General features: G+C 54.6%; 1 protein-coding gene across 2 annotated transcripts; it reads right to left on the bottom strand.

The window, feature by feature from the left end:
- Positions 1 to 897: 897 nt before the first annotated feature.
- PEDS1 (plasmanylethanolamine desaturase 1) lies at positions 898 to 26,852 on the bottom strand. 2 transcript variants are annotated; one of them, XM_086331390.1, is made up of 6 exons: positions 26,628 to 26,852; positions 18,737 to 18,856; positions 7,539 to 7,630; positions 5,943 to 6,087; positions 4,358 to 4,570; positions 898 to 2,338 (listed from the first exon to the last, which is right to left on the bottom strand). In XM_086331390.1, the coding sequence occupies exons 1-6, from the start codon at positions 26,749 to 26,751 to the stop codon at positions 2,217 to 2,219; spliced, it is 816 nt and encodes a 271-aa protein (XP_086187516.1). In that variant the 5' UTR covers positions 26,752 to 26,852; the 3' UTR covers positions 898 to 2,216. The 2 variants fall into 2 exon arrangements, with proteins under 2 accessions (XP_086187516.1, XP_086187518.1); XM_086331392.1 differs by lacking the exon at positions 7,539 to 7,630.

Below are 26,852 nucleotides of genomic sequence, written 5' to 3'. Positions count from 1 at the left end.
GGTCCAATGTCAACCTCAACTTGCTTGACAGAAAATAGAGCTAGACAGAGACCAGTTCTGATGAATCATGTACCCCGGGGTCCCACCAAACCTTAAGTCAGAAACCTCTAAACTTTTCAGTTACATGAATTATTTTCACTACTGATTTTTGCCTGACAGTTATAGTTTCTGTCATTTACAGTTGATAAATTCTAATACCCCTTCCTTTTGTGGTCCCCTCAGATAGTCTCAAATCAAGTCTACACTGGTGGTTTTCTTAGAACTACATGAGAATGTAGTTATCTCAAAATAAAACTTTTTTCAAAAGTCTAGTGGTGGGCAGAGTTTAAGGAAAATAAAGTTATGGGTCACATTAAAAAAAAACTTTTATCTGTGACTGCTCTAGTCTTTTATCATTCTCTGTCCCCAAAAGGTTTATGTTTTTCCTTGTGAACATTATAGAAACTATCCAGCCCAGACTAGATTAACTGTAAATGCCTGTGTGTTCACTGCTGAATCCTAGCGCCTGGCATACAGGAGGCACCTGGCATTTGTTCAGTGACTAAATGAACCAGACACTTGTTTAACACGTCCAGTCTCCCCATTTGGCTGTCCATATAGTTGGCCCTCTTTTTCAAACCTCATCTTCCACTGTCCCCTTGCTCACTCCAGTCCAGCCACATTCTTTTAAAAACCCCAGGCATGTCCCTACCTCAGGGCCTTTGTACTACTGTCTGGCCAGGAGGGCTTTTCCCACAGTTCTTTCCCCAATTGGCTCCATCTCCTCCTCCAGGTCTCAGCTCAAATGTCACCTGCTCAGAGAGGCCCTCCTTGACCTGCCAAAGCAGCCTCACCCCGCTTTTCCAGTGTCATCCAAAGCGGTTCATTTTCTTTACAAATCACCACCTGAATGTCGAGTGCGTTTACGTATGTTTATTGTCTCTCTCCCCAGGAAGCCAACTCCACCAGGGGAGGTCCTCGTTTGTTGACTCATCTCCATGCCTGGTGCCAGTAAACCTTTGCAGAAGGGATTCCTCAGTAGGGTTCTGCCTCCATGTCTCTACCACCACGATCTACATGAAAATTCCCCACGGAACCATGGGTCCCCCTTCCAAAAGGGTCTGGAGCAGATGTCAACACCGATTCACTGTCTCAGGGGACAAAGCCTCCATCCTAGCAGAGAGCCGTGGGGGAAGCTGGGAATAGGGGTGGGTGGGGCCTCACCCTCCAGCCTCCTTACTTCCCCTCCCCCAGGCAATCAGGAAACAGGAGGCAGCCCAGGTTAAGTAGACTCTTGCTGCTTTGTTATAAATATATTATGTACATCCAAAACAGGACATTAAAATATTACTCCGTGTTACAGAAAAGATATTAAGGCTTTCTATTATTTACATTAAACAAGCAAGCACCGTTAAAAAAAATAATAACCGAAACAAAAAAGCCCCACCCTTCCTTCTCTGACATACCCTCAAGTCAGAGGGGACACCATGTCCCTTTCCAATGACCAAGACCCTTTGCAGGGGCTGTGCCCTTCGAAGACATCCTCCGATTAGAAACGTCAGCTCTGGCTGGATCACACAGGCGGGTGGGGGAAGGGTCAGGGAAAACAGAGTCCAGACTCGATCAGGAAATTCCGGCTTTGTCTGGCCGGCTGCCCCCAGACCCTTGCTGCACTTTGTCGCCCTTGGGTGGACAAGCTAGGTTGAAGGTGGTGACTGGGTGGGCTGTCCACCCAGGCCTTTGGAATCAAGTCTGCAGGGCCATAGCGGGGTAACGGTCCAAGGACAGTCAGCTGTGCCTGGGGGCTCCTAGAGCCCTGCGGGCAGACAGACAGGAACAGGTAAGATGACTCAGTGCCTCCATACCAGCCACGCTGAAGGGCTGCCCAGTTGGGTAGGGGGGTGGTGGGCGTGTGGGGAGTTGGTGAGCTTGTCTTCAACCCAAGGGATGGCTGAAAGGGTGGGGTTCTTTTTTTTTTTTTGCAGTCAGGCTTGGCAGACAGAGCAGCTCAGGTGGCTAGGGAGGGGCCAAGGGGAAAAAAAATGAAGGAAATGAAAAAAATCAGTGGCTCAAGTATTCTGTCACAAGGTGGGGTGGGTGGGCTAGAGGTGCCCGGGCCCAGCCCAGGAGGTGTCCTCTCCACCTGGAGTGGCCAGCGCAAGGAGGCTGGAATTTGGCAGATGGCTTCAGTTTGGGGGAGCTGGGGAAGGTTGGCAACGAGGTGGTGCCTGGAGGAGTTATTTGATCTTCTGCGCCCATTTCATGTCATCTGCCCGAGGCTTCTCGCCTGTCAGGGCCTGGATAATGTCCTCCAGGCGTCGCCAGAAGCCCATCCTCTCCAGAGGGTAGTTGAGCCAGCCTGCAGCAGAGACAGGGCAGGGGGGTGTGAGGAAGGGTTGAATGGGAGAGCAACAGGAAGAGCAGAGAGAGAGACAGCTGGCCCTGCCTTGGGCAGCAGAGGAACCGGGAGTAGGTCTGCAGGGGGCAGGGGAAAAGGGCTGACCAAGGAATATGGGGATGGGGGCTTCCCATCAGTAGGCTGAGGGGCTGCTCAGACATACACCTTCATCCCTTCACTCACCTTCTTATTGAGCGCTTATTATGTGCCAGGCACAGAGGCAGTGTTTCCTATCATTTGGCTCTAATGCCACCTCTTCCAGGAAGCCTTCCCTGACTACCACTTAGCAGCTCTCCAGGCCTGTCACATCACCCATCCTTATTTCTTTACAGCCTTCATGATAACCTGTAACCATCCTCAGTAACTTGTCACTTCCCCGTTTAGTGTTGGTTTTGATCTCCAGCTCCCAACCAGAACCCCATGTTCTTTCACTGTTGATCCTGTTGGATCCCGGGGCCTAGGATGATGCCTGGCATGGTAGGTGCTAAGTGAATAGTCTTATTTCCATTAAATAAGTCTCATAATCTTATTTAATCTGTATTACAGTCTCCCACCTGAACCTCGAACTAGGTATTATTAACAGTCCCATTTTCCACATGAGAAGACTGTCTTGGAGGACAGTCTCCCAGTTAGTACCTGGCCAAACCAAGATTGATCCAAGCCCTGGCTGAACAATTAAGTGATCTCCAGAACAGCCTAAAATTTACCTCTCCACCTGCTCCTAAAAAGCATGACTTTAGGATGTACAAAAAAATATTTTCTGTGGCTCTCAGTTCTGCTTTCAGAAAGGCAAAAACAAAAAACCCTACAAAATACCTGACCAAACTAAACCAAAGCAAAACCCAACCCCTGCTCCCAAACCTGGAGGTGTAGCTTCCTGAGACCGCTCTGTGCCAGGCAGTTTGCATCCGCCGTCTGACCATTCACACCGCAGCCCTGGGGGGTGGTTGTGTGAGGGAGTGGCTGCAGCCCCATCTTGTGAATGAGAAAACTGATAACCAGGGAGGCTTGTGAGCCTCTGAAAGTTGCATACGGAGGAGCTGAAGGTTACCCAAGTTGGCCTGACTTAACAGCACGCATGATATACTTAACCTTAAAAAGATACCCACGGACCCCGGAAAACCTGCTTGCCTCACGTCCTTGGCCCTGGCTCACCGACTCCCCACGTGGGCCTCCTGATTGCCCCAGGGGCACATGTTACAGGCCTCAGGGCCTTTGTACTTGATATTCCCTCTGCTTGGATCGATCTGTCATTTATCCGCAGGGCCCCTCTCACGGTTTTCAGATTTCTGATCTCCCCCCGACTCTCTGCTCTTCACCCTGCTTTGTCTGTCCCCGAGGCATCTCTCACACCTGGAGTTTGCCAGCTCTCCTATCCTGGCCCTTACTCCACACCAGCCTCCTCACTGCTCCTGAAACAAACCAGGCATGTGTGTTCCTGCCTCCCTCACCTATTGCTCCTGTTGCCTGGAGAGCTCTTCCTCCACGTCTCAGGACTCTCTCCCTCAGTTCAAATGCCACCTTCTCCAGGAGGCCTTCCCTGACCACCTCATTTAAAGGGGCAAAGCTCCCTTCTTCCCTCTGCTACCCCCTTCTGTGTTATTTTCTTCCTTGGCAGTTAGGACTGTCAGATGAGGACTTATTGCCTGGAATGTCCCCTCTTAGAATGCTATAAAGGTAGGGATTTTTGTGTTTTGTTCAGTGCCATGGCACATAGTAGCACTTAATAAATATTTGCTAGATGATGGGTGGTTGGAATCACAACTCTATGAGGAGGGTGTGTGTGTGTCTGTCTTATTTATGGCCGTGTCCCTGGCACCTAGAAGGGTGCATGGCACGTAGTAGGTGCCCAAGAAATGCGTGTTCTGAGAGAAAGCTCCTCCAGGGCTGTGCTGCCTCCCGGTGACCTCTGCCCCCAACCCTAAGGGTGGAGCAGCAGTTGGGGTGGGGGCAGCGCGCCCCTCTACCCTGTGGACGCACCCGTGGTGATGCAGAAGTAGGTCTCGTGGGGGGAAACGTGGTGGATGCGATGGTGTTTGCGGGGCAGGATGACGTGCCAGTCCTGCAGGAAGACGACCCAGCGTGGCAGCCCGAAGTACGTGTGCGACCACTTGTGGATCTGGTTGGTGAAGGTGCCAAAGATGATCAGGCAGAAGACGAAGCACTCCCAGGGGTACAGCTGCTCCAGGACTTCTGCGGGGTGGGGAGAGGGTGGGTGCCCACGGGCCCCAAACAGCTGTCACATAGGGCAGGGGCCCACTGCCAGCCTGGCTCTTACCCCTTGCCCCTGGGCAGCAAACTTCCTGGGATGGCAGGCACCCTGGCCTCCTTCTAACCTCCCACATGGCCTCTGGCAGGCTCAGACTCCCCTGTGGCCTCAGTCTTCCCTTCTGCTAAGTGGGCAGAATGGGAATAAGCAGAAATAATGGTTGAGAATGTGGGCTTTGGAGTGAGGCAGGGCTGGGTGCAGGTCCCTGCTCTGACATTTCTTGACTGTGTGAACAGGGGTCAGTGACTCTACCTCTTTACATCTCAACTTCCTCATCAATGAAATGGGAATAAATCTCGGTCCGGATTCCCTAGAAGCAGAGCCTCACTAAGACAAGGCCTCATGTGCATGTGATCTATCTGACTGGGGAGGGGAATCTTTTGAAAAACACCCAAGGGAGTGAGGAAAGCAAGACAGGGCAGGGGAAGAATTAAGCAAAGATGGGATGGGGGGAATCTTGTCTCAGCCTGATCCAGGGAGGGTGGATTCTGAAATGCTGATGACTCCACAGAGTTGGTCCCACTCAGAGGCAGGGGCTGGTCTTTTGCAGGCTTTCTGGGTCACTGACTTCAGGCTTATCCCAAGGGGAGGGGCGGGACCTGTGCTGGCAGTTCTCAGAAGGGAGCTCACAGCGGCTCAGAGCAGCGGGGAGAGGATGTGGTCGGACACCACACCACTCACACTCTCCCCACAGGGGGCTGCTCTGAGGACCAGCGAGGTGTCAAGCTGCTAGAACAAGAGCTGGCTCAGAGGAAGGGCCCTCCCCCACATTCCCCCGCACTGAGGTCACTGAGGCTCAAAGAGGTGATGGGACTCGCCTTGGGACAGGTTCCCTTCTCCAAACAGGCAGGGCAGAGATCTGAACTCAGGACTGAGTTTGGATCAGGCTATACATACTCTTTCCACTAAGCCCAGGCAGCAAGATCAGAAGCCCCCAGGGCCAGGCAGGTGAATTCAAATGAACAAGGCGGGGGGAGGTTATGACTGCAGGGAGCAGCGGGGACTGCAGCGAACGGGAGAGCGTGCCTCTTGTGCAAGGGGGGCCCCACAGCTCAGGTCCGGCCCAGTGCAGCCAAGTGGGAGCCAGGATCCAGGTGGCCAGGTCGGATTGTTCCAGAGAAGTTAGAAACATAGATCTTTATGTCAAATATCCCAATTTTATATGAGGGCAACTAACTAAACTTTTATAACACCGAGGGGCGAAACACCCACACCAGCTACGGGAGGCTCGTGGGAGGGGGGTGTGTGTGCCTGTCCCTGAGGGCTCCCTGGAGGCTCCCCCGCTGGCATGCTCACCTGGGCTCTGGGTGCGGAACTTGTAGGCCATGTTTAACAGAGGCAGCAGCGTCAGCAGGCAGTTGTCCCCGTTGGTCTCGATGAAGTCGTGCCGGGTGATGGCTGTTGGGTCGATGTGATGCTCCCGGAATGGCCGGATGAAAGCCTAGGTGAGGTGGGGGGATGGGAGAGGGGGCCCAGCCGACCAGTCAGCCCCTCCCTGACCTCCTGCACACACACTCCGCACGGGAGCACCTCCTTGTCTCTGGCATGCCGCCCCAGCACAGCACTGCTGGGGGGCCCCCAGCCTTCAGGCTCCAGGTCTAGCAGCTTTAGCAGAAGATGGGTGGAAATGACCTGGTGGGACCTCCGGCTGCCTGCCCCTCTGTGGGCCTCAGTCTCCGGACCTGGGCTACGGAGTGGGGGTTGGCGACAACCTCCACCCTCCTCTCCTACCCTGAGGCAACTGAGGAGACCCCTCACACTGACAGACAGGACCCTTTTATTTTTTCCAATATCCAACCCCTCCTTCTGGCAAGAGCCTCCGCTTCTTCTCTTAGTACCAGGTGCTCCAATCAGACTACCTCCTCGGACCCTGGCCCGGCCAATCAGAGCATCCCATTCCTCTGGCCACAGTGACTGGCTGTGTGACTGCCACGTGACCCAAGCGAGGCCAATGGTGATGAGTCGTGGGACTTTGGTCCTAACTATGGGAAAAGGGGCGGTCTCCGGGGAGCGCTGAGCTGGGAGGATGGACCTTGAGGCAGCGGACGGCCATCCCGGCCACCTTAGCAGGGGAGAGCCCGCGTGAGAGTGGAGCCAGCAGAGGGGAAAGCAGAGACAGGCGTGGAGAGGGACGGGCTCCAAAGAATACAGTCTGTTCGTCCCACTGGACCCAACCACGCCCTAGTTTCACTTCTAAAATTTTTAGTACACAAATCGGTACGTTTCTGTGGTTACTGCTAAGTCGCTTCAGCCGTGTCCGACTCTGTGCGACCCCATAGACGGCAGCCCACCAGGCTTCCCCGTCCCTGGGATTCTCCAGGCAAGAACACCGGAGTGGGTTGCCATTTCCTCTCCAAAGCATGAAAGTGAAAAGTGAAAGTGAAGTCGCTCAGTCGTGCCTGACTCCTAGCGACCCCACGGACTGCAGCCTACCAGGCTCCTCCGTCCATGGGATTTTCCAGGCAAGAGTACTGGAGTGGGGTGCCATTGCCTTCTCCCTTCTGTGGTTAAGTGTGTACCAGATTTTCTATCACAATCAAAACGTCTGACTGACACCAGATAAAGTTCAATGGAAATGAACAGTGAGGTGCAGCAGGGCAGGCAGAGGAGAACAAGATGCGGTGTGGCCCCCAAGTTCAAGGGGGTCCAGTGAGGTGGACATGTATCAGAGCTCTCTGTCCCAGGCCTGATGCTTTTGCTTCCAGGAAATCACAGGGGATTCCTGTTCTGGTCTTGAAGGCGGGGGAGTGGGGGTCAGGTTGGAACCACAGTTTTCACATTACAGATAGGAAAATGGGCTCAGAGAGGAAAGGGGACTCAGCCCAGGTCAGACAGCCCCACCTCCTCCTGGAGGAGACAGGCTGGGCTTCAGGGCTCGGTCAACATACGCACCTTCCCCACAATGGGCAGCTCCACGGAACCCCAGGTGTCGGCTCCCCAGTGCACCAGGCCGGACAGGAAGTCAGCAAGGAGAGCCCCTGCCACTGTGGACAAGAGGAGGGTAAGCCGGAGGTGGGGGGAGTCGAGGGCACGTCCCTACCCACTCCCCACCCCAATTCAGGAAGTCACTCGCTCAGTCATTCAGGTTAGGGTGTTCCCTCTTCTCCTTGGGACACTTTGCTGCCTGTGAATGGAGCCGCAGTCTGTCCCTTTACTTGGTCATCCCCAGGGAGACGCGGGGCCTCACTTGCTAGGTGAGTCTGGAGGAGTAAACTGGGCTCAGGTCGCCCAGCCTTTCCCTGTTAGGAGCCGGCTGGCACTTTCTCTCTGACCCACAGTTGCCCCGCTCTACTCCAGTGCTACTGGTGACAGACAGCAAGGTCATTCTGGGGTTTGGTGTCAGGAAGGACCCGAGGTCCAGACAGAAGCCACACCCCCGCAACCCAGCTTTTACCAACAGTCAATGTGATCACTGGGCCCCCAGCAGCCTTTTCAGAACAAAGACCCCTCAGAGAGCCCCGAAACCACATGCTCACTTGAGGGTTCAGTATAATCCAGAGGGTAAGTGCTGTTACGCCTAGACTCACGTGCCAGCTGTCACTTACCAGCTGTGTGACACTGGGCATGTTCCCTAACCTCTCTGTGCCCCAGTTCCCTCTAGATGGATGAGAATGAGAATGATTTAAAAAGAACACGGCAGCTACCGTCTACTGAATACTTTCTCAGTGCCAGACATGCTCGATCTTCGCAAATTCTCACCTCTATCAGAAGCTGGTACCATCTTTATTTTTACTTTATAGAGGTGGAAAATGAGGCTTGGAGAACAGAACTAACTAGACTGAGGTCGCATACATGGCAAGTGGCAGAGCTAGGCGCTTAAGCTACCTTGGGGCCCAAGTATCTCGGGAGGATGCACCATGACATCGTCCACAAGGGGAAACCAAGGCCGAGTGGCCAGCCCGCTGCCCAAGGAGACGCCCCAGTACCACCCATCCTGCTCCCCACCGCCTGCGTCTCAGCCCTGCTGGCATAGTCCCCTTCCTTATACCCCCTTACAAGCCTCTGGGTCTCTGTACTTGCTCTGCAACCTGCTGGAACATTCTTTCCCAAAATGTAACACAGCTCACTCCCTCACTTCCTTCAGATCTTTGCCTCAAAGGTCCCCGAGGACACCTCATCTAAAACCGTAAGCACCCCCGCCTCCCAGCATTTCCTGTCTCTTTTCTTCTCCAAACACCTATCACCTTGGACTTCATTTCTGTTTACTGTCTTCCTCTATAAAAACGTCAGCTCCACAAAGTCAGGAATTTTCGTCTTTCGTTTATGGCTGCATCCCACTTCTTGGCACACAATATGGGTCGGTACACGTGTTGAGTGAATCGATGGGAAGTGCTAAGTACAGTGTGTAGTGCAGAGGGAGCCCTCAATACTATCATTATCTTTGCTGTTGTTCATTTAGTCCATAAAGGTGACATTTTGCCAGGGACCTACTGTGTGCCCTACACTCGAGCCAGAGATGCACCAGACTTTGGCTGAGCTCATGTCATTGGGACAGAGAGATAAGGGGCAAGGAGATTTGCCAGGTGGTACAGTGGAGAGGAATCTGCCTTCCAGTGCAGGGGACACGGGTTCAGTCCCTGGTCTGGGAAGATCCCACATATCACAGGGCAACGAAGCCTGGGCACCACAAACAGAGAAGCCCCCGCTCGCCGCAACTACAGAAAGCCCGCGCAGCCAGAAATAAAAAAAAAAGACAACAGAGTGAGGAAGGGGTGACACTGCCTGGGGGCCACGCTGGGGAGGGGGAGGCCGTGCCAGGGCTCTAAGGCTGGCGCACAGGGCTGGGCAGTCGTGCTGCTCAGGGGCGGTGCAGGGAGGGCGGGCCGGGCTGGGGAAGGGGCTGGTGAAGGCTGGGAAGCCCAGGGCTTCTGCACTTGCTGCTCCTCTATCCGGCGCACCACCCCCTCCCTGAGACCCCTGAAGGGCTGGCTCCTCCTCCGTCTTCTAGCTCAGGGTAAACATCACGAAGTCCCCGGCTAAAGCCATCCTCCCAGGCAGGTGCTCTTGGTCACGTCTCCTTGCTTGCTTGCTTTCACAGCACTGGTCACCATCTGAGGGGACAGCCTCGTTTATTTTCCCCACTTCTCGGATGTGGAAGGGGGCTCAGGGAGGTTGAACCACCTCCCTGAGTGGCAGACCTGGTTTGAGAAGAGGTTAGTCTACCAGTCTCCAAAACCAGCTCCCTTTCATGCCCTTAATCTCTGCCTCAGTAGGTCCGGGGTATTAATAGAGCTCCTACTGCATACCACAGGATGCCGTTACACACTGCCTTGTGTCTACCATGAGGGAACAGCGGCACTGGAGCCAAGGTCAGGGGGAGCCAGACCAAGAGCTGGAGCCACTGCTGTGTGACCCTGGGCAAACTCTGCCTGCTCTGGGCCTCAGCATCTTCCCTTTGCCAGCGAAGGGTCAGCGGAGGTACCTCTTGAGCCCCCGTGCCATCAGCCTGAGCTAACGCTGCCTCAGGAGAACGCAGCCCTCCAGCAGGCTCCCTCACGGTGCCCAGTTTGCCTCCTCACCCTTGTTCCATGCAACCACCAACCTGCTTCCCATAATCACACACTGGTTTTGCCAACTCTGGGACTTCACACAGATGGATCCTTATGGGATATGCTTTTTTGGGTCTAGCTTTCTTCACTAGCATGATGCTTCTAGAGGCATCCATGTGGTTGTCTCAGGAGTTCATCCTTTTCAGTGCCAAACAGTGCTTCACCACCTGGATGTACCACGGTACGTTCATCCATTTTGCTGGTGGACAACGAGGCTGTTTCCAGGTTGGGGCTGGAATGACTCAGCTCCTGTGAACTGCCATCCACAAGCCTGTGTGAGGACATATGCCCTCATCTTCTTTGGGTAAAGATGCGAGCCATCTACCTATCTATCCATCTACCCACCCACTTGCTTATTTAGTTTTACTTGATATTTATTGAGCACTTATAGTTACCAGGCTCTGTTCCAGCACCTTAAATGTTTTATCTCTCTTAATCCCTAAACTGTACCAAGGCCAGTCCTAAGCCGGTTACAGATCTCATCTCCTTAATCGTCCTAAGCACTTAATCCTTACAGATGATGTGTGCGTGCTAAGTCGCTCAGTCATGTCCGACTCTTTGCGACCCCACGGACTGTAGCCCGCCAGGCTCCTCTGTCCATGGGATTCTCCAGGCAAGGATACCAGAGTGGGTTGCCATACCCTCCTCCAGGAAATCTTCCCAGCTCAGGGATCGAACCTTCATCTGTCTCTTGCATTGGCAGGTGGGTTCTTTACCACTAGCGCCACCTGAGAAACTCCTTACAGATGACAATGATAATAAAAACAATATTAGAAAAATGTTTTGTAATTACAGTTAACACTAGGGTGCTTCCTGTGCGCTGGGTCCTTTGTCAAAAGTGTTAAAAAAGTGTATTATTGGGAATATAAATCCCCACAGATTAAACACGTGCTATGCAGCGACTTCTCTCCAAGGGGAACAATACGAAAAGGAGGTGGTGAGAGTAACTTTAAAGAAACCCGACAAACACCACTTGAGCCTGGTGGTCAAGGTCAACGTCACGGGGATCAGTCATGCTGATAGTATATATCCTTGCTATAGATGGTGATGAAAATGGCACTTGACCTCTGGGCTCTTCCTCCCCAAGACACACAGCCCACTAACAAAAACACTAGACAAATCCCAGCAGACGAGCATCCCACAAGACACAGCACTCCTCAAACTGTCCAGGTCACTGAAAACAAGGAAGATCCGAGAAACTCACAGCTCAGGAACCTCGACGGATGACAACTAAACGTGACGTGGGATCGTGGATGGGATCCTGGGGTAGAGAAAGGGCAGTAACTAAAAATTAAGGACATCCGTATGTGCTGCTGTATTTAAAATGGATAACCAACAAGGACCTACTGCACAGCGCAGGGAACTCTGTTCAGTGAGCGGTAGCCTGGATGGGAGGGGCGTCTGGGGGAGAAGGACGATCTGTGCGGCTGAGGCACTCTGCTGCACACTTGACACTATCACAATGCTGGCAACTGGGTGTTCTCCAGCAAAAAACAAGCAGCTAAGACACAACCAGCCGGCCAAACAAGAAACCCAAGAGACCACGCAGCTTAGGGTTCCACTTACATGAGATCTCCAAAATACGAAAATCTGATACAGAACGGAGATCAGTTAGGACTTAATGGTTAAGAGGTACAGGGTTTCTTTGCAGGGTGATGAAAGTGTTCTAAAATTGAGCGTGGTGATGATTAGGTAACTTGATAAATTTACTAAAAACTACTCGATTGTGCACTTTGTACGGGTGAATGCAATATTGTGTGAACGATATGACGACAAAGCTGTTACCTAAAAAAATTTTAAAAACTGAAAAAAACTTAAGGACCTCTGAATAAACTATGGACTTTACTTCATAATAATGCATATTGGTGCATTCATTATAACACACATATGATACCAACATGAGGCAGTAATAAGGGGAACTGGGGCCAGGGCTTATATGTGAACTTATATGTGAACTTGCTGTAACTATCTGCTCATTTCCTGTAAATCTAAAGCTGTCCTAAAAAAGAGAGTCTATTAAAAAAAAGTGTGTCATCTCACTTCATGTCCACTGTGATAGGCCTCACCACATCCCACTTGCCAGAGGAAGAAATGAGACCTGGAGGGTAAGGAGGGGTCAGAGCTGCTGGTCAGTGGCCAGAGACCAGAGACAGGGCTGTTCATGATGCTGCTGAGCCTTCATGTCCAGGTCTGAGACAGGAACGGTATTTACGTCGCTTAAGTACCATCAGCTAACAACAGGCAAATGCAGGTCCTAAGGGTTTCCCAGGTGACGCAGTGGTAAAGAATCCTCCTGCCAGTGCAGGAGACACAAGAGATGCAGATTCCATCCCTGGGGTGGGTAGATCCCCTGGAGAAGGAAACGGCAACCCACTCCAGCATTCTTGCCTGGGAGATCCCACGGACAGAGGAGCCTGGCGGACTGCGGTCCATGGGGTTGAAAAAGTCAGACACAAAGGAGCGACCGAGCACGCAGTGCAGGCCTTGGGACACAGTACGCGGCCCCCAACGCAGCCACCGTCAGTAGTTAAATGCCGCTCCCCTCCTGCAGCATCTGCGGTGTCATCTGTCCAGCGACCAGCCCCTGGCCTTTTCTGGCTGCCCAGCAGGGAGGAGGGACGTGGCCTTTACGGAGATGCCAGGAATTATTTTTGGAGAGAAGAGAGTCCCCCCGCCCCCGCCCTGGGAGGAAATGGCTCTGTGATCTATGGGCCGTGGTCGTTTTCAGAGCACAAGTCCAGGCCTCCAGGCCTGCTGCCCAAGTCCTCTTTAATGGGAGCAGGGCTGGCAGAGGCGGGCACACAGAAGCTTCTTTGTCCCAGGGCTGGTGTCAGCGCCTACTGGCTGAATCACCCTGGGGGTGGCCTGAGCCTGGTCACCACCCTGCCTGCAGGACATGGGGCCAGGCTAGGAGACCATGACTCACCCCAGCTACCCTGACTCACCCTGAGACCCTGAGACAGCCCCCTGGGGCCTCCATTTCCCCACAGGCCATGCGCTGGGACTTCTCTGCCCCGCCCACCCTGAGGCCTGGTGTGGAGACGGGGTGAGACAGAAACAGACACTGCTAAGGGCTGGTCCCTACGGTGTAGTGTGTGTGTGTGTGTGTTTAGTCGCTCAGTTGTGTCCGACCCTCGGTGTGTTATTTTCCAGGCAAAAATACTGGAGTGCGTTGCAATTTCCTCCTCCAGGGATTGAACCTGCGTCTCCTGCAATGCAGGCAAATTCTTCCCCCGCTGAGCCATCAGGGAAGCCCTGGTCCCTCCGGTCCTGGGGCCAAATCCTGTCTTTACCACCTTTCAGCTCAAATCCAGGGGAGACTCCTCCTCCAGGCCAGACTCCTGACCCGAGAGGCCACCCACGACCCGAGGCCCTGTGACTGCCCGATCACTGCTGACCTCTGCACTCACTGTGTCTTCCATCTGTAAGCCCCGCCCTCCTTTGCCAGGAATTTCTAGTCCCTCCTTCGGGCACCAGCTCACCACCCCATTTTCCCTGCACTTTCCCCAAGTGCTGCAAACTGCTCAGGGCTCCCAAGGTCATTCCTGGGTTACTTATCCGCTGCGGCCAACGCCGTCCTTGTGCGGGCCGCTGAAGACCTCCAGGGGGATAACTCCGACGGTCCCTCGTGGCCCCGTCCTGCTGCCCTGCTTGGTGGGTGCTCCTCGCTGAACCCCAAGTCTTTTGAAACACCTTCTCGTCCAGGTCTGCGCGACCCTGCCCGGCTCCCCATGTTCCCTCTTGGCTGGCTCTTCTTCCTCTTCCCGCCCTGGAAGTCTCAGGGCTCTTCTCTGTTCGCACAGAGGGTCCCTCCGCCAGCACGTGCGTGGGCTTCAAACAGCGTCTCTCCTCCCGGGACACCGGGATTTCCGGTTCCGGTTTCCTGCTGAAGGCCTCTGGCGGCCCGGCAGGCAGCACCCCAGGCAGCTCGAGGCTCCTCCACTTCCCTCCGAGATGTCGGCGGTCACTTCTCTCAGGGCGCCGACCCCTCTCCCTCTCACCACCACAGCCACCTGTCAGCACCTTCCGACAGCTCACCCGGCTCTTACCACCTCTCACCACCTCCACTGCCCTTCTGGGGTCTGGGCCACCTCCTTCGCCTCCCCTCCAGCCCTCCCTGTCCCCACCGCCCTCCCTGCTGCATCAGATGATGTCGGCTCCAAGGGCAAAAGGTCAGTTTTCATTCCAATCCCAAAGAAAGGCAGTGCCAAAGAATGTTCAAAACAACCGCACAATTGCACTCATCTCACACGCTAGTAAAGTAATGCTCAAAATTCTCCAAGCCAGGCTTCAGCAATACGTGAACCGTGACCTTCCAGGTGTACAAGCTGGTTTTAGAAAAGGCAGAGGAACCAGAGATCAAATTGCCAACATCCACTGGATCATGGAAAAAGCAAGAGTTCCAGAAAAACATCTATTTCTGCTTTATTGACTATGCCAAAGCCTTTGACTGTGTGGATCACAACAAACTGTGGAAAATTCTGAAAGAGATGGGAATACCAGACCACCTGACCTGCCTCCTGAGAAATCTGTATGCAGGTCAGGAAGCAACAGTTAGAACTGGACATGGAACAACAGACTGGTTCCAAATAGGAAAAGGAGTACATCAAGGCTGTATATTGTCACCCTGCTTATTTAACTTATATGCAGAGTACATCATGAGAAATGCTGGGCTGGATGAAACTCAAGCTGGAATCAAGATTGCTGGGAGAAATATCAATAACCTCAGATATGCAGATGACACCACCCTTATGGCAGAAAGTGAAGAATTAAAGAGCCTCTTGATGAAAGTGAGAAAGTGAAAGAGAGTGAAAAAGTTGGCTTAAAGCTCAACATTCAGAAAATGAAGATCATGGCATCCGGTCCCATCACTTCACGGGAAATAGATGGGGAAACAGTGGAAACAGTGTCAGACTTTATATTTTTGGGCTCCAAAATCACTGCAGATGGTGATTGCAGCCATGAAATTAAAAGACGCTTACTCCTTGGAAGAAAAGTTATGACCAACCTAGAAAGCATATTAAAAAAGCAGAGACATTATTTTGCCAACAAAGGTCCATCTAGTCAAGGCTATGGTTTTTCCAGTGGTCATGTATAGACGTGAGAGTTGCACTATAAAGAAAGCTGAGTGCCAAAGAATTGATGCTTTTGAACTGTGGTGTTGGAGAAGACTATAGATTCCTTTGGACTGCAAGGAGATCCAACCAGTCCATCCTAAAGGAAATCAGTCCTGAATATTCATTGGAAGGACTGATGCTGAAGCTGAAACTCCAGTACTTTGGCCACCTGATTCGAGGAACTGACTCCTTGGAAAAGACCGTGATGCTGGGAAAGACTGAGGGCGGGAGAAGGGGATGACAGAAGATGGGATGGTTGGGTGGCATCACCGACTCAATGGACGTGAGTTTGAGTAAGCTCCGGAGTTGGTGATGGGCAGGGAGGCCTGGCGTGCTGCAGTCCATGGGGTCGCAAAGAGTCAGACACGACTGAACAACTGAACTGAACCTAACTGGCTCCAAGGGGACAATCATCAGTGACTTCTCATAGCTTGAATAAAACTCCAAGTTCAGACCACGGCCTTTAAAGCCCTGCATGGCTGGGTCCCCACGAGTTTCTGACCTCCCCCCAATTACTTTTCTTTTGGGCAATTTTCTCCAGCCACACTGGCCTCCTTTCTCTTCTCCAAGCGCTTACTCAAGCTTACTCCAAGCTTGAGTCTGGGGCTTACTCCAGACTCAAGGGCTTTGCACCTGCTGCTCCCTCTGCGGGGAATACCCCAGACAGAACCACCCGACCAGCTCGCTCACCGCCTTCAGGTCTCTGTGCACCTGTCACTTTTCCAGAGACCTTCCCTGACCTCTTTCCTCATCCTCCCTGCCAGTTTCCGCCAATCTTGACTTTGCTACCCAGGATGGCATCATCTATCTGTATTTATTAACTGGGCACATTTTCAAGGCTTCTGGCTCCTTGGCTTTCTGGGGCTTGCCAGGGGCACCAGAACCCCTGGGAGATAGCAGCAGGCTAGGGGTGGCTTCTGTAGGCTGGCACAGTACCCTTCCTTCCGGTGTGTCAACACAGAAATCAGAGTGGCTACTTAAATCGATCAGCAAGTGTGCAAACACTGCTATCAGAGGATTGTCGGCTGTTATCAGTCCAGAGGCAAAGGTGCTTGTTGGAAGAGCTTGGCTGATAAGCAGGTGAGAAATCTCCTGACCCCAGGGCTGGAAGATCTGGCCCCAGTCGGGGGAAGGAGGTGGTGCCCTACCCGGGGTGCCAACCTCTTGGCTCACTCAACCCACACAGGGGCTCTGGAGCTATGGGTCCTTTGCCCGGAGTGGGCCCACTGCTGAGAACACGCGCTCCCTCCTAGTGGAGGCCTACAGTCTCTAGTCAGGGAGTCTGTGGTTTAGGAGATGGGCAGGTCTGGATGTACCATCCCAGACCCTGCTGCTGCCCAACAGGCCAACCACCCGGTCCCAGAGCTACACTCTCTCGCTCGGTTGCTGCCTACAGTTCAGAGAGCCCAGGGTGGGACTCGGCATGTGGTGGTGTCTGTGTTGTGCGGTCACTCAGTCGTGTCCGACTCTAGCAACCTCATGGACGGCAGCCCGCCAGGCTCCTCTGTCCATGGAGTTTCCCAGGCAAGGACACAGGAGTGGGTTACCACTTCCTCCTGCGAGGGAGCCTCCTGCATTGGCAGGCAGGCTCTTCACCACTAGTGCCGCCTGGGAAGCCCTTGGCATGCAGCGGCCTTGGGAAATATCCACAGTTAAACTGACCATTGAGAGGCAAGGTCTGAGCCCCGGGGAGGGGAATGTTGAGTGGTGCCCCCTCCCTACCTCGACCCAGCCGCTGCCCTCTCAGCAGGGATTCATCTGGCCCTCACAGTGGCCCCAGCCAGCAGGTACTATGAACAGCCTCACCTTCCAGATGGGGCAGAGAGGCTCAGGGGTGTAACAACACTTGCCCAAGGCCACAGAGCCCGGGAGTGGCAGAGCTGATGTGAGTCCAGGATGTAGCAGTCTGCTTGTGATCGCCCCCAGATGAGGTGTTGGGGCTCACACTGTCGACACCCCCGCCCTTGAATGTGCTCCTCTGAGGCAGAGAAGCCGGGGGTGCAGGTCCTTCTTGCCCCTGGACAGAGGGGGCCTGTCCGGCTCTGTGGGCAGGGCCTGGCTCCTCAGCACTAATGGGTTACCCTCTTTCCCTTCCAGCTGGTCTGGCCCCCCAGCACATGCCCACTCCTACCGCAGACCCTGATGGCTCAATTAGCAGGCCCAAGTGCTACTGGCCTGAGCGGCCAGAATGCTTTTAATGAGACTGTGGAAGCTGAACACTTGGGGCCGGCTGGCTGGACCAAGGGCGCAACGGCCACTGAGCCTGGGACGGGGTGACAAGCACTGGAGTTAGAGGGGAGAGCGGAGGGGCAGAGTGCGGGCAGGAAGGAATGACGTCACTCCAGGCCCTGGGTGTGGAGACACTGAATTAGAAACTGTGTCGTGCTTTCCATTTTGAGGGGTGACTCCAGCTGGTCCCCGCTCTGAGGCTCGGTCTCTTGCTCTGTATAACGATGCCAAAGATGGCAGTGCCCGTTGCCCAGGCCGTGGACGCGTGAGGATGGACCGGCGGAAACCGGCGGACCGGCAGGCACTGATGCGTGCAGCTAGTCCATTCATTCACTCACTGCTTTGGTGAGTATTTACAGAGCACCTACTGTGTGAGGCATCGCGTCCGGGGACACAGCAGCAAAGACGCACAAGTCCTGACTCTCAGGGAGCGGGTGTGTGACTGGGGGAGGCAGGGGACAAAGAAACAGCATATAGGACAGAGTGGGGTGCGGGGTGCATGGCAAGGCTGCTGTTGCTGCAGGAGGAGCTCCCTGAGGGGCACGAGGCAATGAACCATGCAGGGCTCTGTGGGAAGAGTTCAAGCTCAGGAAGAGCATGTGCAAAGGCCCTGAGCTAGCAGCCTGTCTGACGGTGCCCGGGGAGGCACAGCAGGGAGGCTGGTGTGGCAGAAGCGGGGTGAGCTGACGGGAGGAGGGCAGTGATGGGAGGAGGGATGGGGGCTGTGCCAAGGAGCTGGTGTTTTGTTCTAAGTAGACTGGGGACAACAGATCAGTGGTATGACCTCATGGGGGATCCGATGGGATCTTCCCGGCTGCCTGTGGACAATGGACAGTGGACCGTGGAGGGCTGAGGTGGAGGTGGGGAGACCACAGTCCAGCCTGGAGGGTGGTGGGGACCAGGGAGGGGATGGGGGATGCTGGATACAACTCAAAGCAGAACCAGGAGACTCGCTGATGGTGGATGTGGAGTCACAGAGGGGAGGAGCTCAGGATGACGCCCAGGTCTCTGGGCCAAGCTGGACACAAATGCCACGTGTGCGCAATGGGCGACAGGGTCCCCACAGCTCGAACCCCAGTCCTGTGCACGCACGTACACACACGGGTGTGTGAGTCGCCATCAGTGTGGGGCAGACACTAGGTAGGTCCCTGGCCCCTGGGGAAACCGAGGCAGGCAGCGGGGCTGCGGCACTCACCCATGCCCAGCATCACCAGGGGCGTGTGCTCCCAGCGGGCCAATAGCAGGAGGTGGGCCACGTTGTGGGCGATGAGGCTGAAGCACAGGACCACGCAGCACCACTCCTGGAAGCGCTTGCCTGCGGGCAGAAGGGGCGAGAGTGAGTGCAGGGCGGCAGGCCAAGGCCGCGGATCAAGGATCAGAGGCAGGCGGGGCCGGTCTAGAGAGGGCTGTGTTCCATGAATCCGCAGTGCAGACTGCAGGCTGAATGCAGGGACAGCCTGCCCATTTCACAGAGTGTCACTGAGGCCCAGAGAATGGGACAAGTCTGTCCAACGTCATATACTCTGGGCCGGCTGTGTTAAACCAAACCCTTCTGCGCACAGGCCTGCTGCCCATGAGGCTGGCCTTACATGGGCTGAGTCTTTGGCAGGCAGGACCAGAACGTTGGTCTCGTGGGCCCCTTCGGGCTCTCTCTGGAGACCCCTGAAGGAATTTTAATGAGCTTCTTTTTTTAATTCTCATTATCCTATCACCTGCCCCCTTCTGGTAGGCAATCATTTGGAAGCGCTACAAACAGCTTTTAATTATGCACGTTCAGACCCTGTCCCACGTCCATCAAGCGGGGCTCCAGGCAATGAGTCAGGAATTCAGGAGAAACCAACCATGGTTATCACTTCCATGGCTCCAGCCACAGGGCCGATGAGGAGGTCTCAAGCTCTTAACATCTCCAGGGGCTGGACAGGTGGTTTGAAGCAGTGAGGTGGGCTGGGTGGGGACAGTGGGATACCACAGCACATGTGCCCCTCCTAAAGCGGGAGGCACTAACTGGCTGACTACTCCCAGGACAGGGAGTGTGGGCCCAGGGAGGTCAGAGGCTCGAATTCTCAAGAGGAGCCAGAAATCAGGATGCAGGTATGAAACCCTCTCTATAATTTAGGCACGTATTTTTAATATACTGTGGGCTGGGACAGGCTGATTCACTCAACTGCAGCTTTGTTGACCATATCGAGACACTGAGAATAACCTCAGTGTCCACTGCCTGGGGAATCAGACAAGTTAACTTGGTTTACAGTGTCTCTGTTGCCAGGCAAAAAGCCTGGGTGACTGTTCCTATGTGGCCGACGGAGGGACGGGAAATTCAGGACAAACTGGTAAGTGCAAACAGCAAAGTGCCGAACATCCATTTACATAAAAAAAGAGAAAAAACAAACACACAAACAACTGTAGAGTTAAGACTGTCTTTTCGCCTCCTTTTGAATTTAAAATTTATGAATGCGATATTTTAGCAAAAATCTCACAATTATAAATTAAAATTTAAAAACGCAAAAGGAAATAAAAGCACCGCCTGGGTGACATAGCATATGACATGGCCCCCAGGAACACTGTTTTCTCAGGCAGCTGGTCTCAAGGACAAATCTCCTCTTGCAGATCTCTCTGTGGAACCTCCACCTCCAGGAAGCCATCCACAATTCCTCCTTTAATGCCTGGGCTCCCCGACCATGGGGCCCATCATGGGAAACTCTGCCTGCAAAACTTCCATCCTCCTCTCCCTAAATGTCAACTCAGGAGGCCTAGGACCCTGCCTGCCTTCCACAGCAGGGCCCTGTGCTTTGGTGCTTAATAAATGCTTGTGGAATAACAAATTCCTAACCACGATCCTAGAGGAAAACTGCCAGGCTTTGCTTCTGGGCACCCTTCACTAAAGCGCTGTACAGGGACCAGGCTCAGAGAGAGAATGGGCCTTGTCCAGGCTGCACAGAGCAGACTGCGCTCCAAGCCAGAGCCAGAACTTCCGCCCTGTGAGAAGACCAAGGCTCTGAGTGGGCCAAGGACATGCCCAGGGTCGCATCCCTCGTACAGACGAGGACCCTGGGGCCCAACAGGGCCAGGATCCTCCAGGCCTCACAAGGTGGCAGGTGCAGAAGCCTTTCGCTGCCCACTCCACAGTCAGGGGCTTCTTCCTTGACACCCCGGGGCCCTGCCACCCCAGCGCCCCCACCTGGGGTCACCATGACAAGACCCTGAAGGGCCTTCCCTTTCGTGGCTCTGGTCTGCAGTCAGGACGGGGGGAGCTCAGAAGCAGGAAGCTGGGAGGGCCGGTGGTCAGGGACGGGAGATTCCTCAGTATGATCTGCAGCCCCCAAGCCTGCAGCGCCAGCAATGAGATTAAGTGACAGGAACAATAACCAGGCCAATTGCGGGCTGGGTATAGCGTGCAGCCCACGCCAGAGACTCTGCAGACCCACTCCCCCTGTCTTGTCTCATTTATCCATCTATGGCTGCACTTCAGTCCTTCCCAGCATCAGGGTCTTTTCTAAGCATGAGATGGTTGGATGGCTTTGCATCACTGACTCAATGGACATGAGTCTGAGCAAGCTCCTGGGAGGTGGTGAAGGACAGGGAAGCCTGGTGTGCTGCAGTCCATGGGGTCGCAAAGAGTCGGTGACGACTGAGCGAATGAACGCCAAACGGCTGCACTGGGTCTTCTTGGCGACACACAGGCTTTCTCTGGTTGTGGGGCATGGGCTTAGCTGCCTGGTGGCATGTGGGATCTTCCCGGAGCAGGGATCGAACCACGTCGCCTGCATTGGCAGGCAGATTCTTTACCACTGTAATACCAGGGAAGTCCCCACCTCTGCCATATTTTGCTCTTAGTTTTTTTTTTTTTAAAAAGGAGCTAAACTTAAAAAAAAAAATACCCTAAATTCCTATTTTCCTGCTTCCTTTAAGAACACAGGCTCTAGCCACCCCAGGTCTGAGCCCCCCTCAGATGGGGGCAGAGCTCCTGGCTTCCCCAGCCCTCTCTCCTCCCTGAGGCCTCATCCTGGGGGGCTTCTCCTGGTGGCAGTGCTGGGCAGGCCCCTGCAGTCATCTGGGTTTTCAAAGGTGAGGCCCAGTCTTTCATTCAAGTCTCAGTACCTCGAGGGAGGAACTGTGTGATCCCACTTCCTGGATGAGGAAACTGAGGCTCAGCAGGAAAAAACCAAGAGCTGAGTTTGGATCCTGTGCCTATAAGGGGGAGACCTTAGCCTGGACGTTTGGGGCTGTCTTGATTCCAAAGATAGCCCAACTCTCTCCCATTGCCATGGACAACGTTCCGAAATCTGAATATTTTCCCATCTAAACTGTCCTCTAGGCTCTGGAGTCTTCTGCAGAACAAGTGCCTCAGCTATGACCCGGAAAAAACACACCTATTATAATAAGCATTCACAGAGCACCTCTTCTATACCAGCTACACTGCCAGGGAGGATCCCAGCCAGCCCGGCCTGCAGTACACCAAAAGCTGGGGGCTATCTGAAGCTGTTTGCTTCAGAGGAGCAAACTAGGCCTGGAGAGATGAGGTGTCCAAAGTCCCTCGAGAGTCACCAAAGTCAACATGGACAGTTAGCCAGGCCAGGACCGCACGGTCAAGGGGTCTAAATGGTGTCACGTCACAGATGGGCAGACTGAGGCTGGGGAGGGGAAGGCCTTTCCTCCACATAGAGGGCTCAGGCCACCTCCAGCACAGCACTGGGCCTTGTTTCCCCAAGCCAGCCCCTGGCCTGACCACGATCGGAGCAGAGGGACAGAGGTGATGCCTGCTGGCCTGGGGAGGGGCCGGGCTGGCGTGTGGTGGCTGTGCAGGGCTGGCAGGGGCGGGGCGGGGGGCATCTCTGCTTTCCTGGGGACAGGTCACAGCTGGAGGCCTGGCACCGGGCCTGCCTCTTCTGGTTTCAGTCAGACAAGCCCTGGAACCTAACCTTAAGGTGGGTCCAGGGCCACTAGGAGACCCTCGGCCTCAGGGAGGTGGGGGGACAGGAGGTAGCGGGGAGGCAGGGACCAGAGAGATGCAGAGGAAGAGAGACAGATGGGAGAGAACAGCATCAGAGACAAAGCAAGGTGAGAGACAGGGAGAAGAGGAGGAAAGAGAGAGATGGGGGGTCTCTACATACATGGAGGTGGACAGAATGAATGTAGCCAGAGAGAGGGAGAGAGAAAGACACGGAAATGAGGGAGACAGAAACCGGGCCAGGAGTGTTGACGGACCAGCCTGGCCAGGAAAGGGCCTCAGGAGGCCCTCTGGGGACAAAGCCCAGCTCAGCCCCCGGACGGCAGGCCAGGACCCCCACCTGGCACTCCTGACACCCTTCACCTCGCCCCCCACCCACACTGAGTGCCTGTGTCCCACAGGCCGGGGGGTGAACGGGGGCTCCGGGGACCCACCAAGATCTACCCCTGGAGCCGGCGTAGCCACATAGCCAGAGCTCAGCTGGTACCTGCCAGGATGCGGGACACCCACCTCGCCTCTGGGCGTGCCCGTGAGGGCCTGCCTAGCCCGCCCACCCTTCACAAAGGCTGCACCTGGGAGAGGGTCTGCAAAACCCACACTTGGACCCTCTATGGCTCCCAGGCCCCAGGCACGTCCTCGGGGCAGACTCTCAGGGTCCAGGGGATTGGGCTGAGGCTCTTCACCTCAAGCTGCCCCGATCAGACCCCTCATGGCTCTCAGCCGACACGAGGCCCACCGTGTTTGCTGCCAGCCCTGTGGGCATGCTGGCCTGCCACCCTGGAACATGGGCCCCCTCCCGCACCCCCACCCCGGGCGGGCTCACCTCCACAGCAAAGATTCGGAACACGGAACCCAGAACGCCCCTGAACAGTGTTCAGGTTCTGGCCCTGCTAACTCTCTGTGTGACCGTGATCATCACTCTTTGCTAAGCCTCAGGGAAGGTCTTAAAGATGGACAGGGTGCAGCCACTCCAGGCCAGCCAAACATATGGTGTCCCTGGCGAGGCTGACCTTCCCCTCTGGTGGGCAGAAGCAAGCCGAGTTCCAGGCAGGACAAGCACTGGGAAGAACATGTGTGGGGGGTGGGCTATGAGGAGGCTCTAGGGGTCTCTGTTTCCTTCCCTGTAAAATGGAGTTGATACCAGGATACCCCTGAGACCCCTGTGTATATATATAATAAGTTATAAACTAGGCAAAGTCAAGCATACATACACATATATATATATAGGAAGGCTTGATAGTCGTGTCCGACTCTTTGCAACCCCATGGACTGTAGCCTATCAGACTCCTCCCTCCATGGGATTCTCCAGGCAAGAGTACTGGAGTGGGTTGCCATTTCCTTCTACCAGGGGATCTTCACCTTCCAGGCAGACGCTTTAACCTCTGAGCCACCAGGCAAAGTCAACTTTCCTACAGAGACAACTGTAGGGAGGCTGAAATGAGAGCGTAGGAGGGAAACGCCCAGCACACAGTCAGGGACCAATGAATGTCAGCTATGTTAACTGCCTTGTTATTGCTGCCAGCTGTCGCCGTACCAACCTACCTCTAGCCCCGTGAATCTCAGGAATTCCGTCCTGGAACCCAGAACCCTTCCTGACTCTACCCTGGCTCCCTCTGCTCCAGCCCACGGGCTGCCTCAGTCTCCCACAAACACTTCAGGCTTGCTCCTAACCTCAGGGCCTCTGCACTTGCTGTGTCCTTGGTCTAGACCAATCCTTCCTCAAATATCTTCAGGCGTCCCTCCCTTCTGGTCTCGGGTCAAATGTCACCTGTTTAGGGAGGCCTTAACTGCCCCCCCTAAAATGTGACTGTCCCCAACTTCTCCCTTTTTGGCTATTTGTTCCGCAGTACTTGCCACCACTGGGCAAGTAAGCTATTTCCCTTATTTACTGGGTTTACAAAAGCTCAGCTCTGTTTTCCCTGTTTTGTTCACCACTGTTCCCCCAGGGGTTAGAACAGGGACTGGGACAAAGGTCCCAGTGCTCAATATGTATTCAGCCTGGTCCCTTACTTTATAGGCCAGGCCTAGAGAGATGGAGGTGCTTCTCCAACGTCAAGGGACAGAGGCAGGCAGAGGGAGGCCTATGGAATTTAGAGAAGCCAGTCTCTTTCTGCTTCACTCCCCCTCTCCAGGCACTCCCCTTGCCCCACCCAAACTCCAAATCGGGAGGAGAAAAGGCCTCTGATTGCAGGTCTGGGGCACCGGGAGACTGTCTGCACCCTTAAATCCCTGAGGGGCTATCCTTCAGACGGTGAGGGGCACTTGGGGAAACCAGAACTGGACAAAGGTGCAATCATGGTGGAATGAGAAGTGGGGGTCCACAGGGGAGGCTCAGAACACCCTTATGATTTCAAGGTCTGTAGGGTTTACTCGAGTAGGTGGAGCTGGACACCAAAGGAGGGGGCCTTTGAATCTTACCCTGGATTTCCAGGTGGTGAGCCTGAGGACCACAGAGATGAGGCAGTGTACCCTAAGACTCACAGGAGAGGTTGGGCTATGGCATTAATAACAGGGATTCCCTATTGTATGCCAGGCACTGCACAAGATGGATGATCTCATTTCCATTTCCCAGTGACACTAAGGAACAGATAAGCTTTATCATGTACCCATTTTAGAGGTGAGGAAACTGAGGCTCAGAGAGGGCCAGCACCTTGGCCCAAGTCACATAGTTAAGAAGCAGAATCAGGATGCTAAGTCCAGGCTGCCCAAGGCAGCACCAGAGGTTTTAGGTCCACAAGCTGGGTGCTGGGGGAACAGGTTGAAGACACTATGGCATCATGGGCCAGGTGCCCAAGTTAGGTATTAAAAAAAAAAACAAAACAGACACAGAACATGAAACTGCAAATCCAGAAAGGTCTCTGGTGATCTAGGGCTCAGGTCATACAGACAGCTATGGCAGAGATGGTATGCAAACCCTGGCCAGTCAGGGCAGAAAGCCAAAGGTGGTGGCAGACTCATTCTCATCCCAGGCAAGGGATATCTATGCTTGGTGTCCCCCTCCCCCTGCCCGGGGCAAAAGGAAAGATGTCAGAATGTTTGACAAATAAATAAAGCTGGATGAGCTGGTGACACCCAAGCATAGGGACCTCCCAGTCACCTGACTCTGGAGTTCTCAAAGGCAATTCCTTAACCCCTGCGGACATTTGGCTCTGCTGGGGACTGGCAATGAGATTCCTGAGGCTCAAGTGGAAGTCAGAGAAGGGGGTGGAGGTCATTGCTTGCTAGAGCAGAAATGGTAAGCCCAGCAGGAAGACACAGGGACCTTGTCCTGGGGGCAGAAGCAGAGCAAGGGTCTCTAAGTTTGCAGTCTGGTCTGTGGATACCCCCAAGTCCTTATGCAGGAGGTTAATATAAAGATCTACATGGGAGAGAGGAAATGGCTGGGACTGGGGCTTAAATTTTGAAAGAAAGCTTAAACTGGAAGGTGTGCAGGGAGGGCCCTCACCACCCAGAATTTCAAAATACAGGGTGAGAGTTAATTCGGGGGGTGCGGGGGGAGGGATGAGGGTCTGTAAACTGAAGCTATAAATCTAGGATGGGGCTTTGGAGGAAGGGCGTCTGGGGCACTCGGTACCTGGGGCCCCCTGAGTTGAGGTTCCCAGAGCAGATCTGATATGCTCAGATTTGTGGGGTGAAGTCACTACAGCCCAGGGCCCCGGCAGGGGTGCAGATAGGGCCCTAGGGTGTGAAATCTGTATCTGGGGAACCTGGGATAGGGTGTAACTCTTAGGAAGGGGGCCAGTGCATGTCGCTGGTCGGGGGGGGGGGGATGCCTTCGGCTTGGAGTCCTGGAATGGTGGATCCCCAAGACTAGGGGCTCTTTACAGCCGCGGGGACCCCGGGCTAGGATTGGGATCCGACAGCGTGATGGGAGCTGTCCGTAGCCCGAGGGGTTGATATGGCAGCTCCTTGATCCGGGGGCTGTCTTTGCATCCAGAAAGTCCCGTGGCTGGGGTTCTGGTTTGCGCTTGGAAGGGGCGCTGGGGTGGGGTCCCCAGACTTACGGGAGCTACTTGCAAGTTAGGAGCCGCGGCTAGAGCTCTGCATCGGGGCCTGAGGCTGGGGTTCCGATCCAGGGGACCCGGGATCGCGGCCCCGCAGCCCAGGCTGGCCGGGAGGAGGGGGCCGGAGGTCCTACCTGGGGAGTAGAGCGCGGCCAGCTCGCGGGCCCCGGCGTGCTGCGCGCCCCAGCGCCGGCAGGACGCCGCCTCATCGTCTTCAAGCTCCGGCTGCTGGCCTGGCCCGTCTTCGGCGCCCGCCATGGCCCCTCGCCCGGCCAGCCCGGTGCGCTCAGCTGGCGGCGACGGCGGTGGCTGCGGCGGCAGGGCCGCGGAACCGCGGCGAGATCACGCCGCCCAATGAC

Source organism: Bos grunniens, chromosome 13 (genome assembly GCF_055505025.1).
Source record: "Bos grunniens cultivar Pamir isolate PY7600 chromosome 13, Bosgru_T2T1.0, whole genome shotgun sequence".
NCBI lineage: Eukaryota > Metazoa > Chordata > Mammalia > Artiodactyla > Bovidae > Bos > Bos grunniens.
The sequence above is the reverse complement of the archived record's forward strand: the minus strand, read 5'-3'. Positions and strand labels throughout refer to the sequence as shown.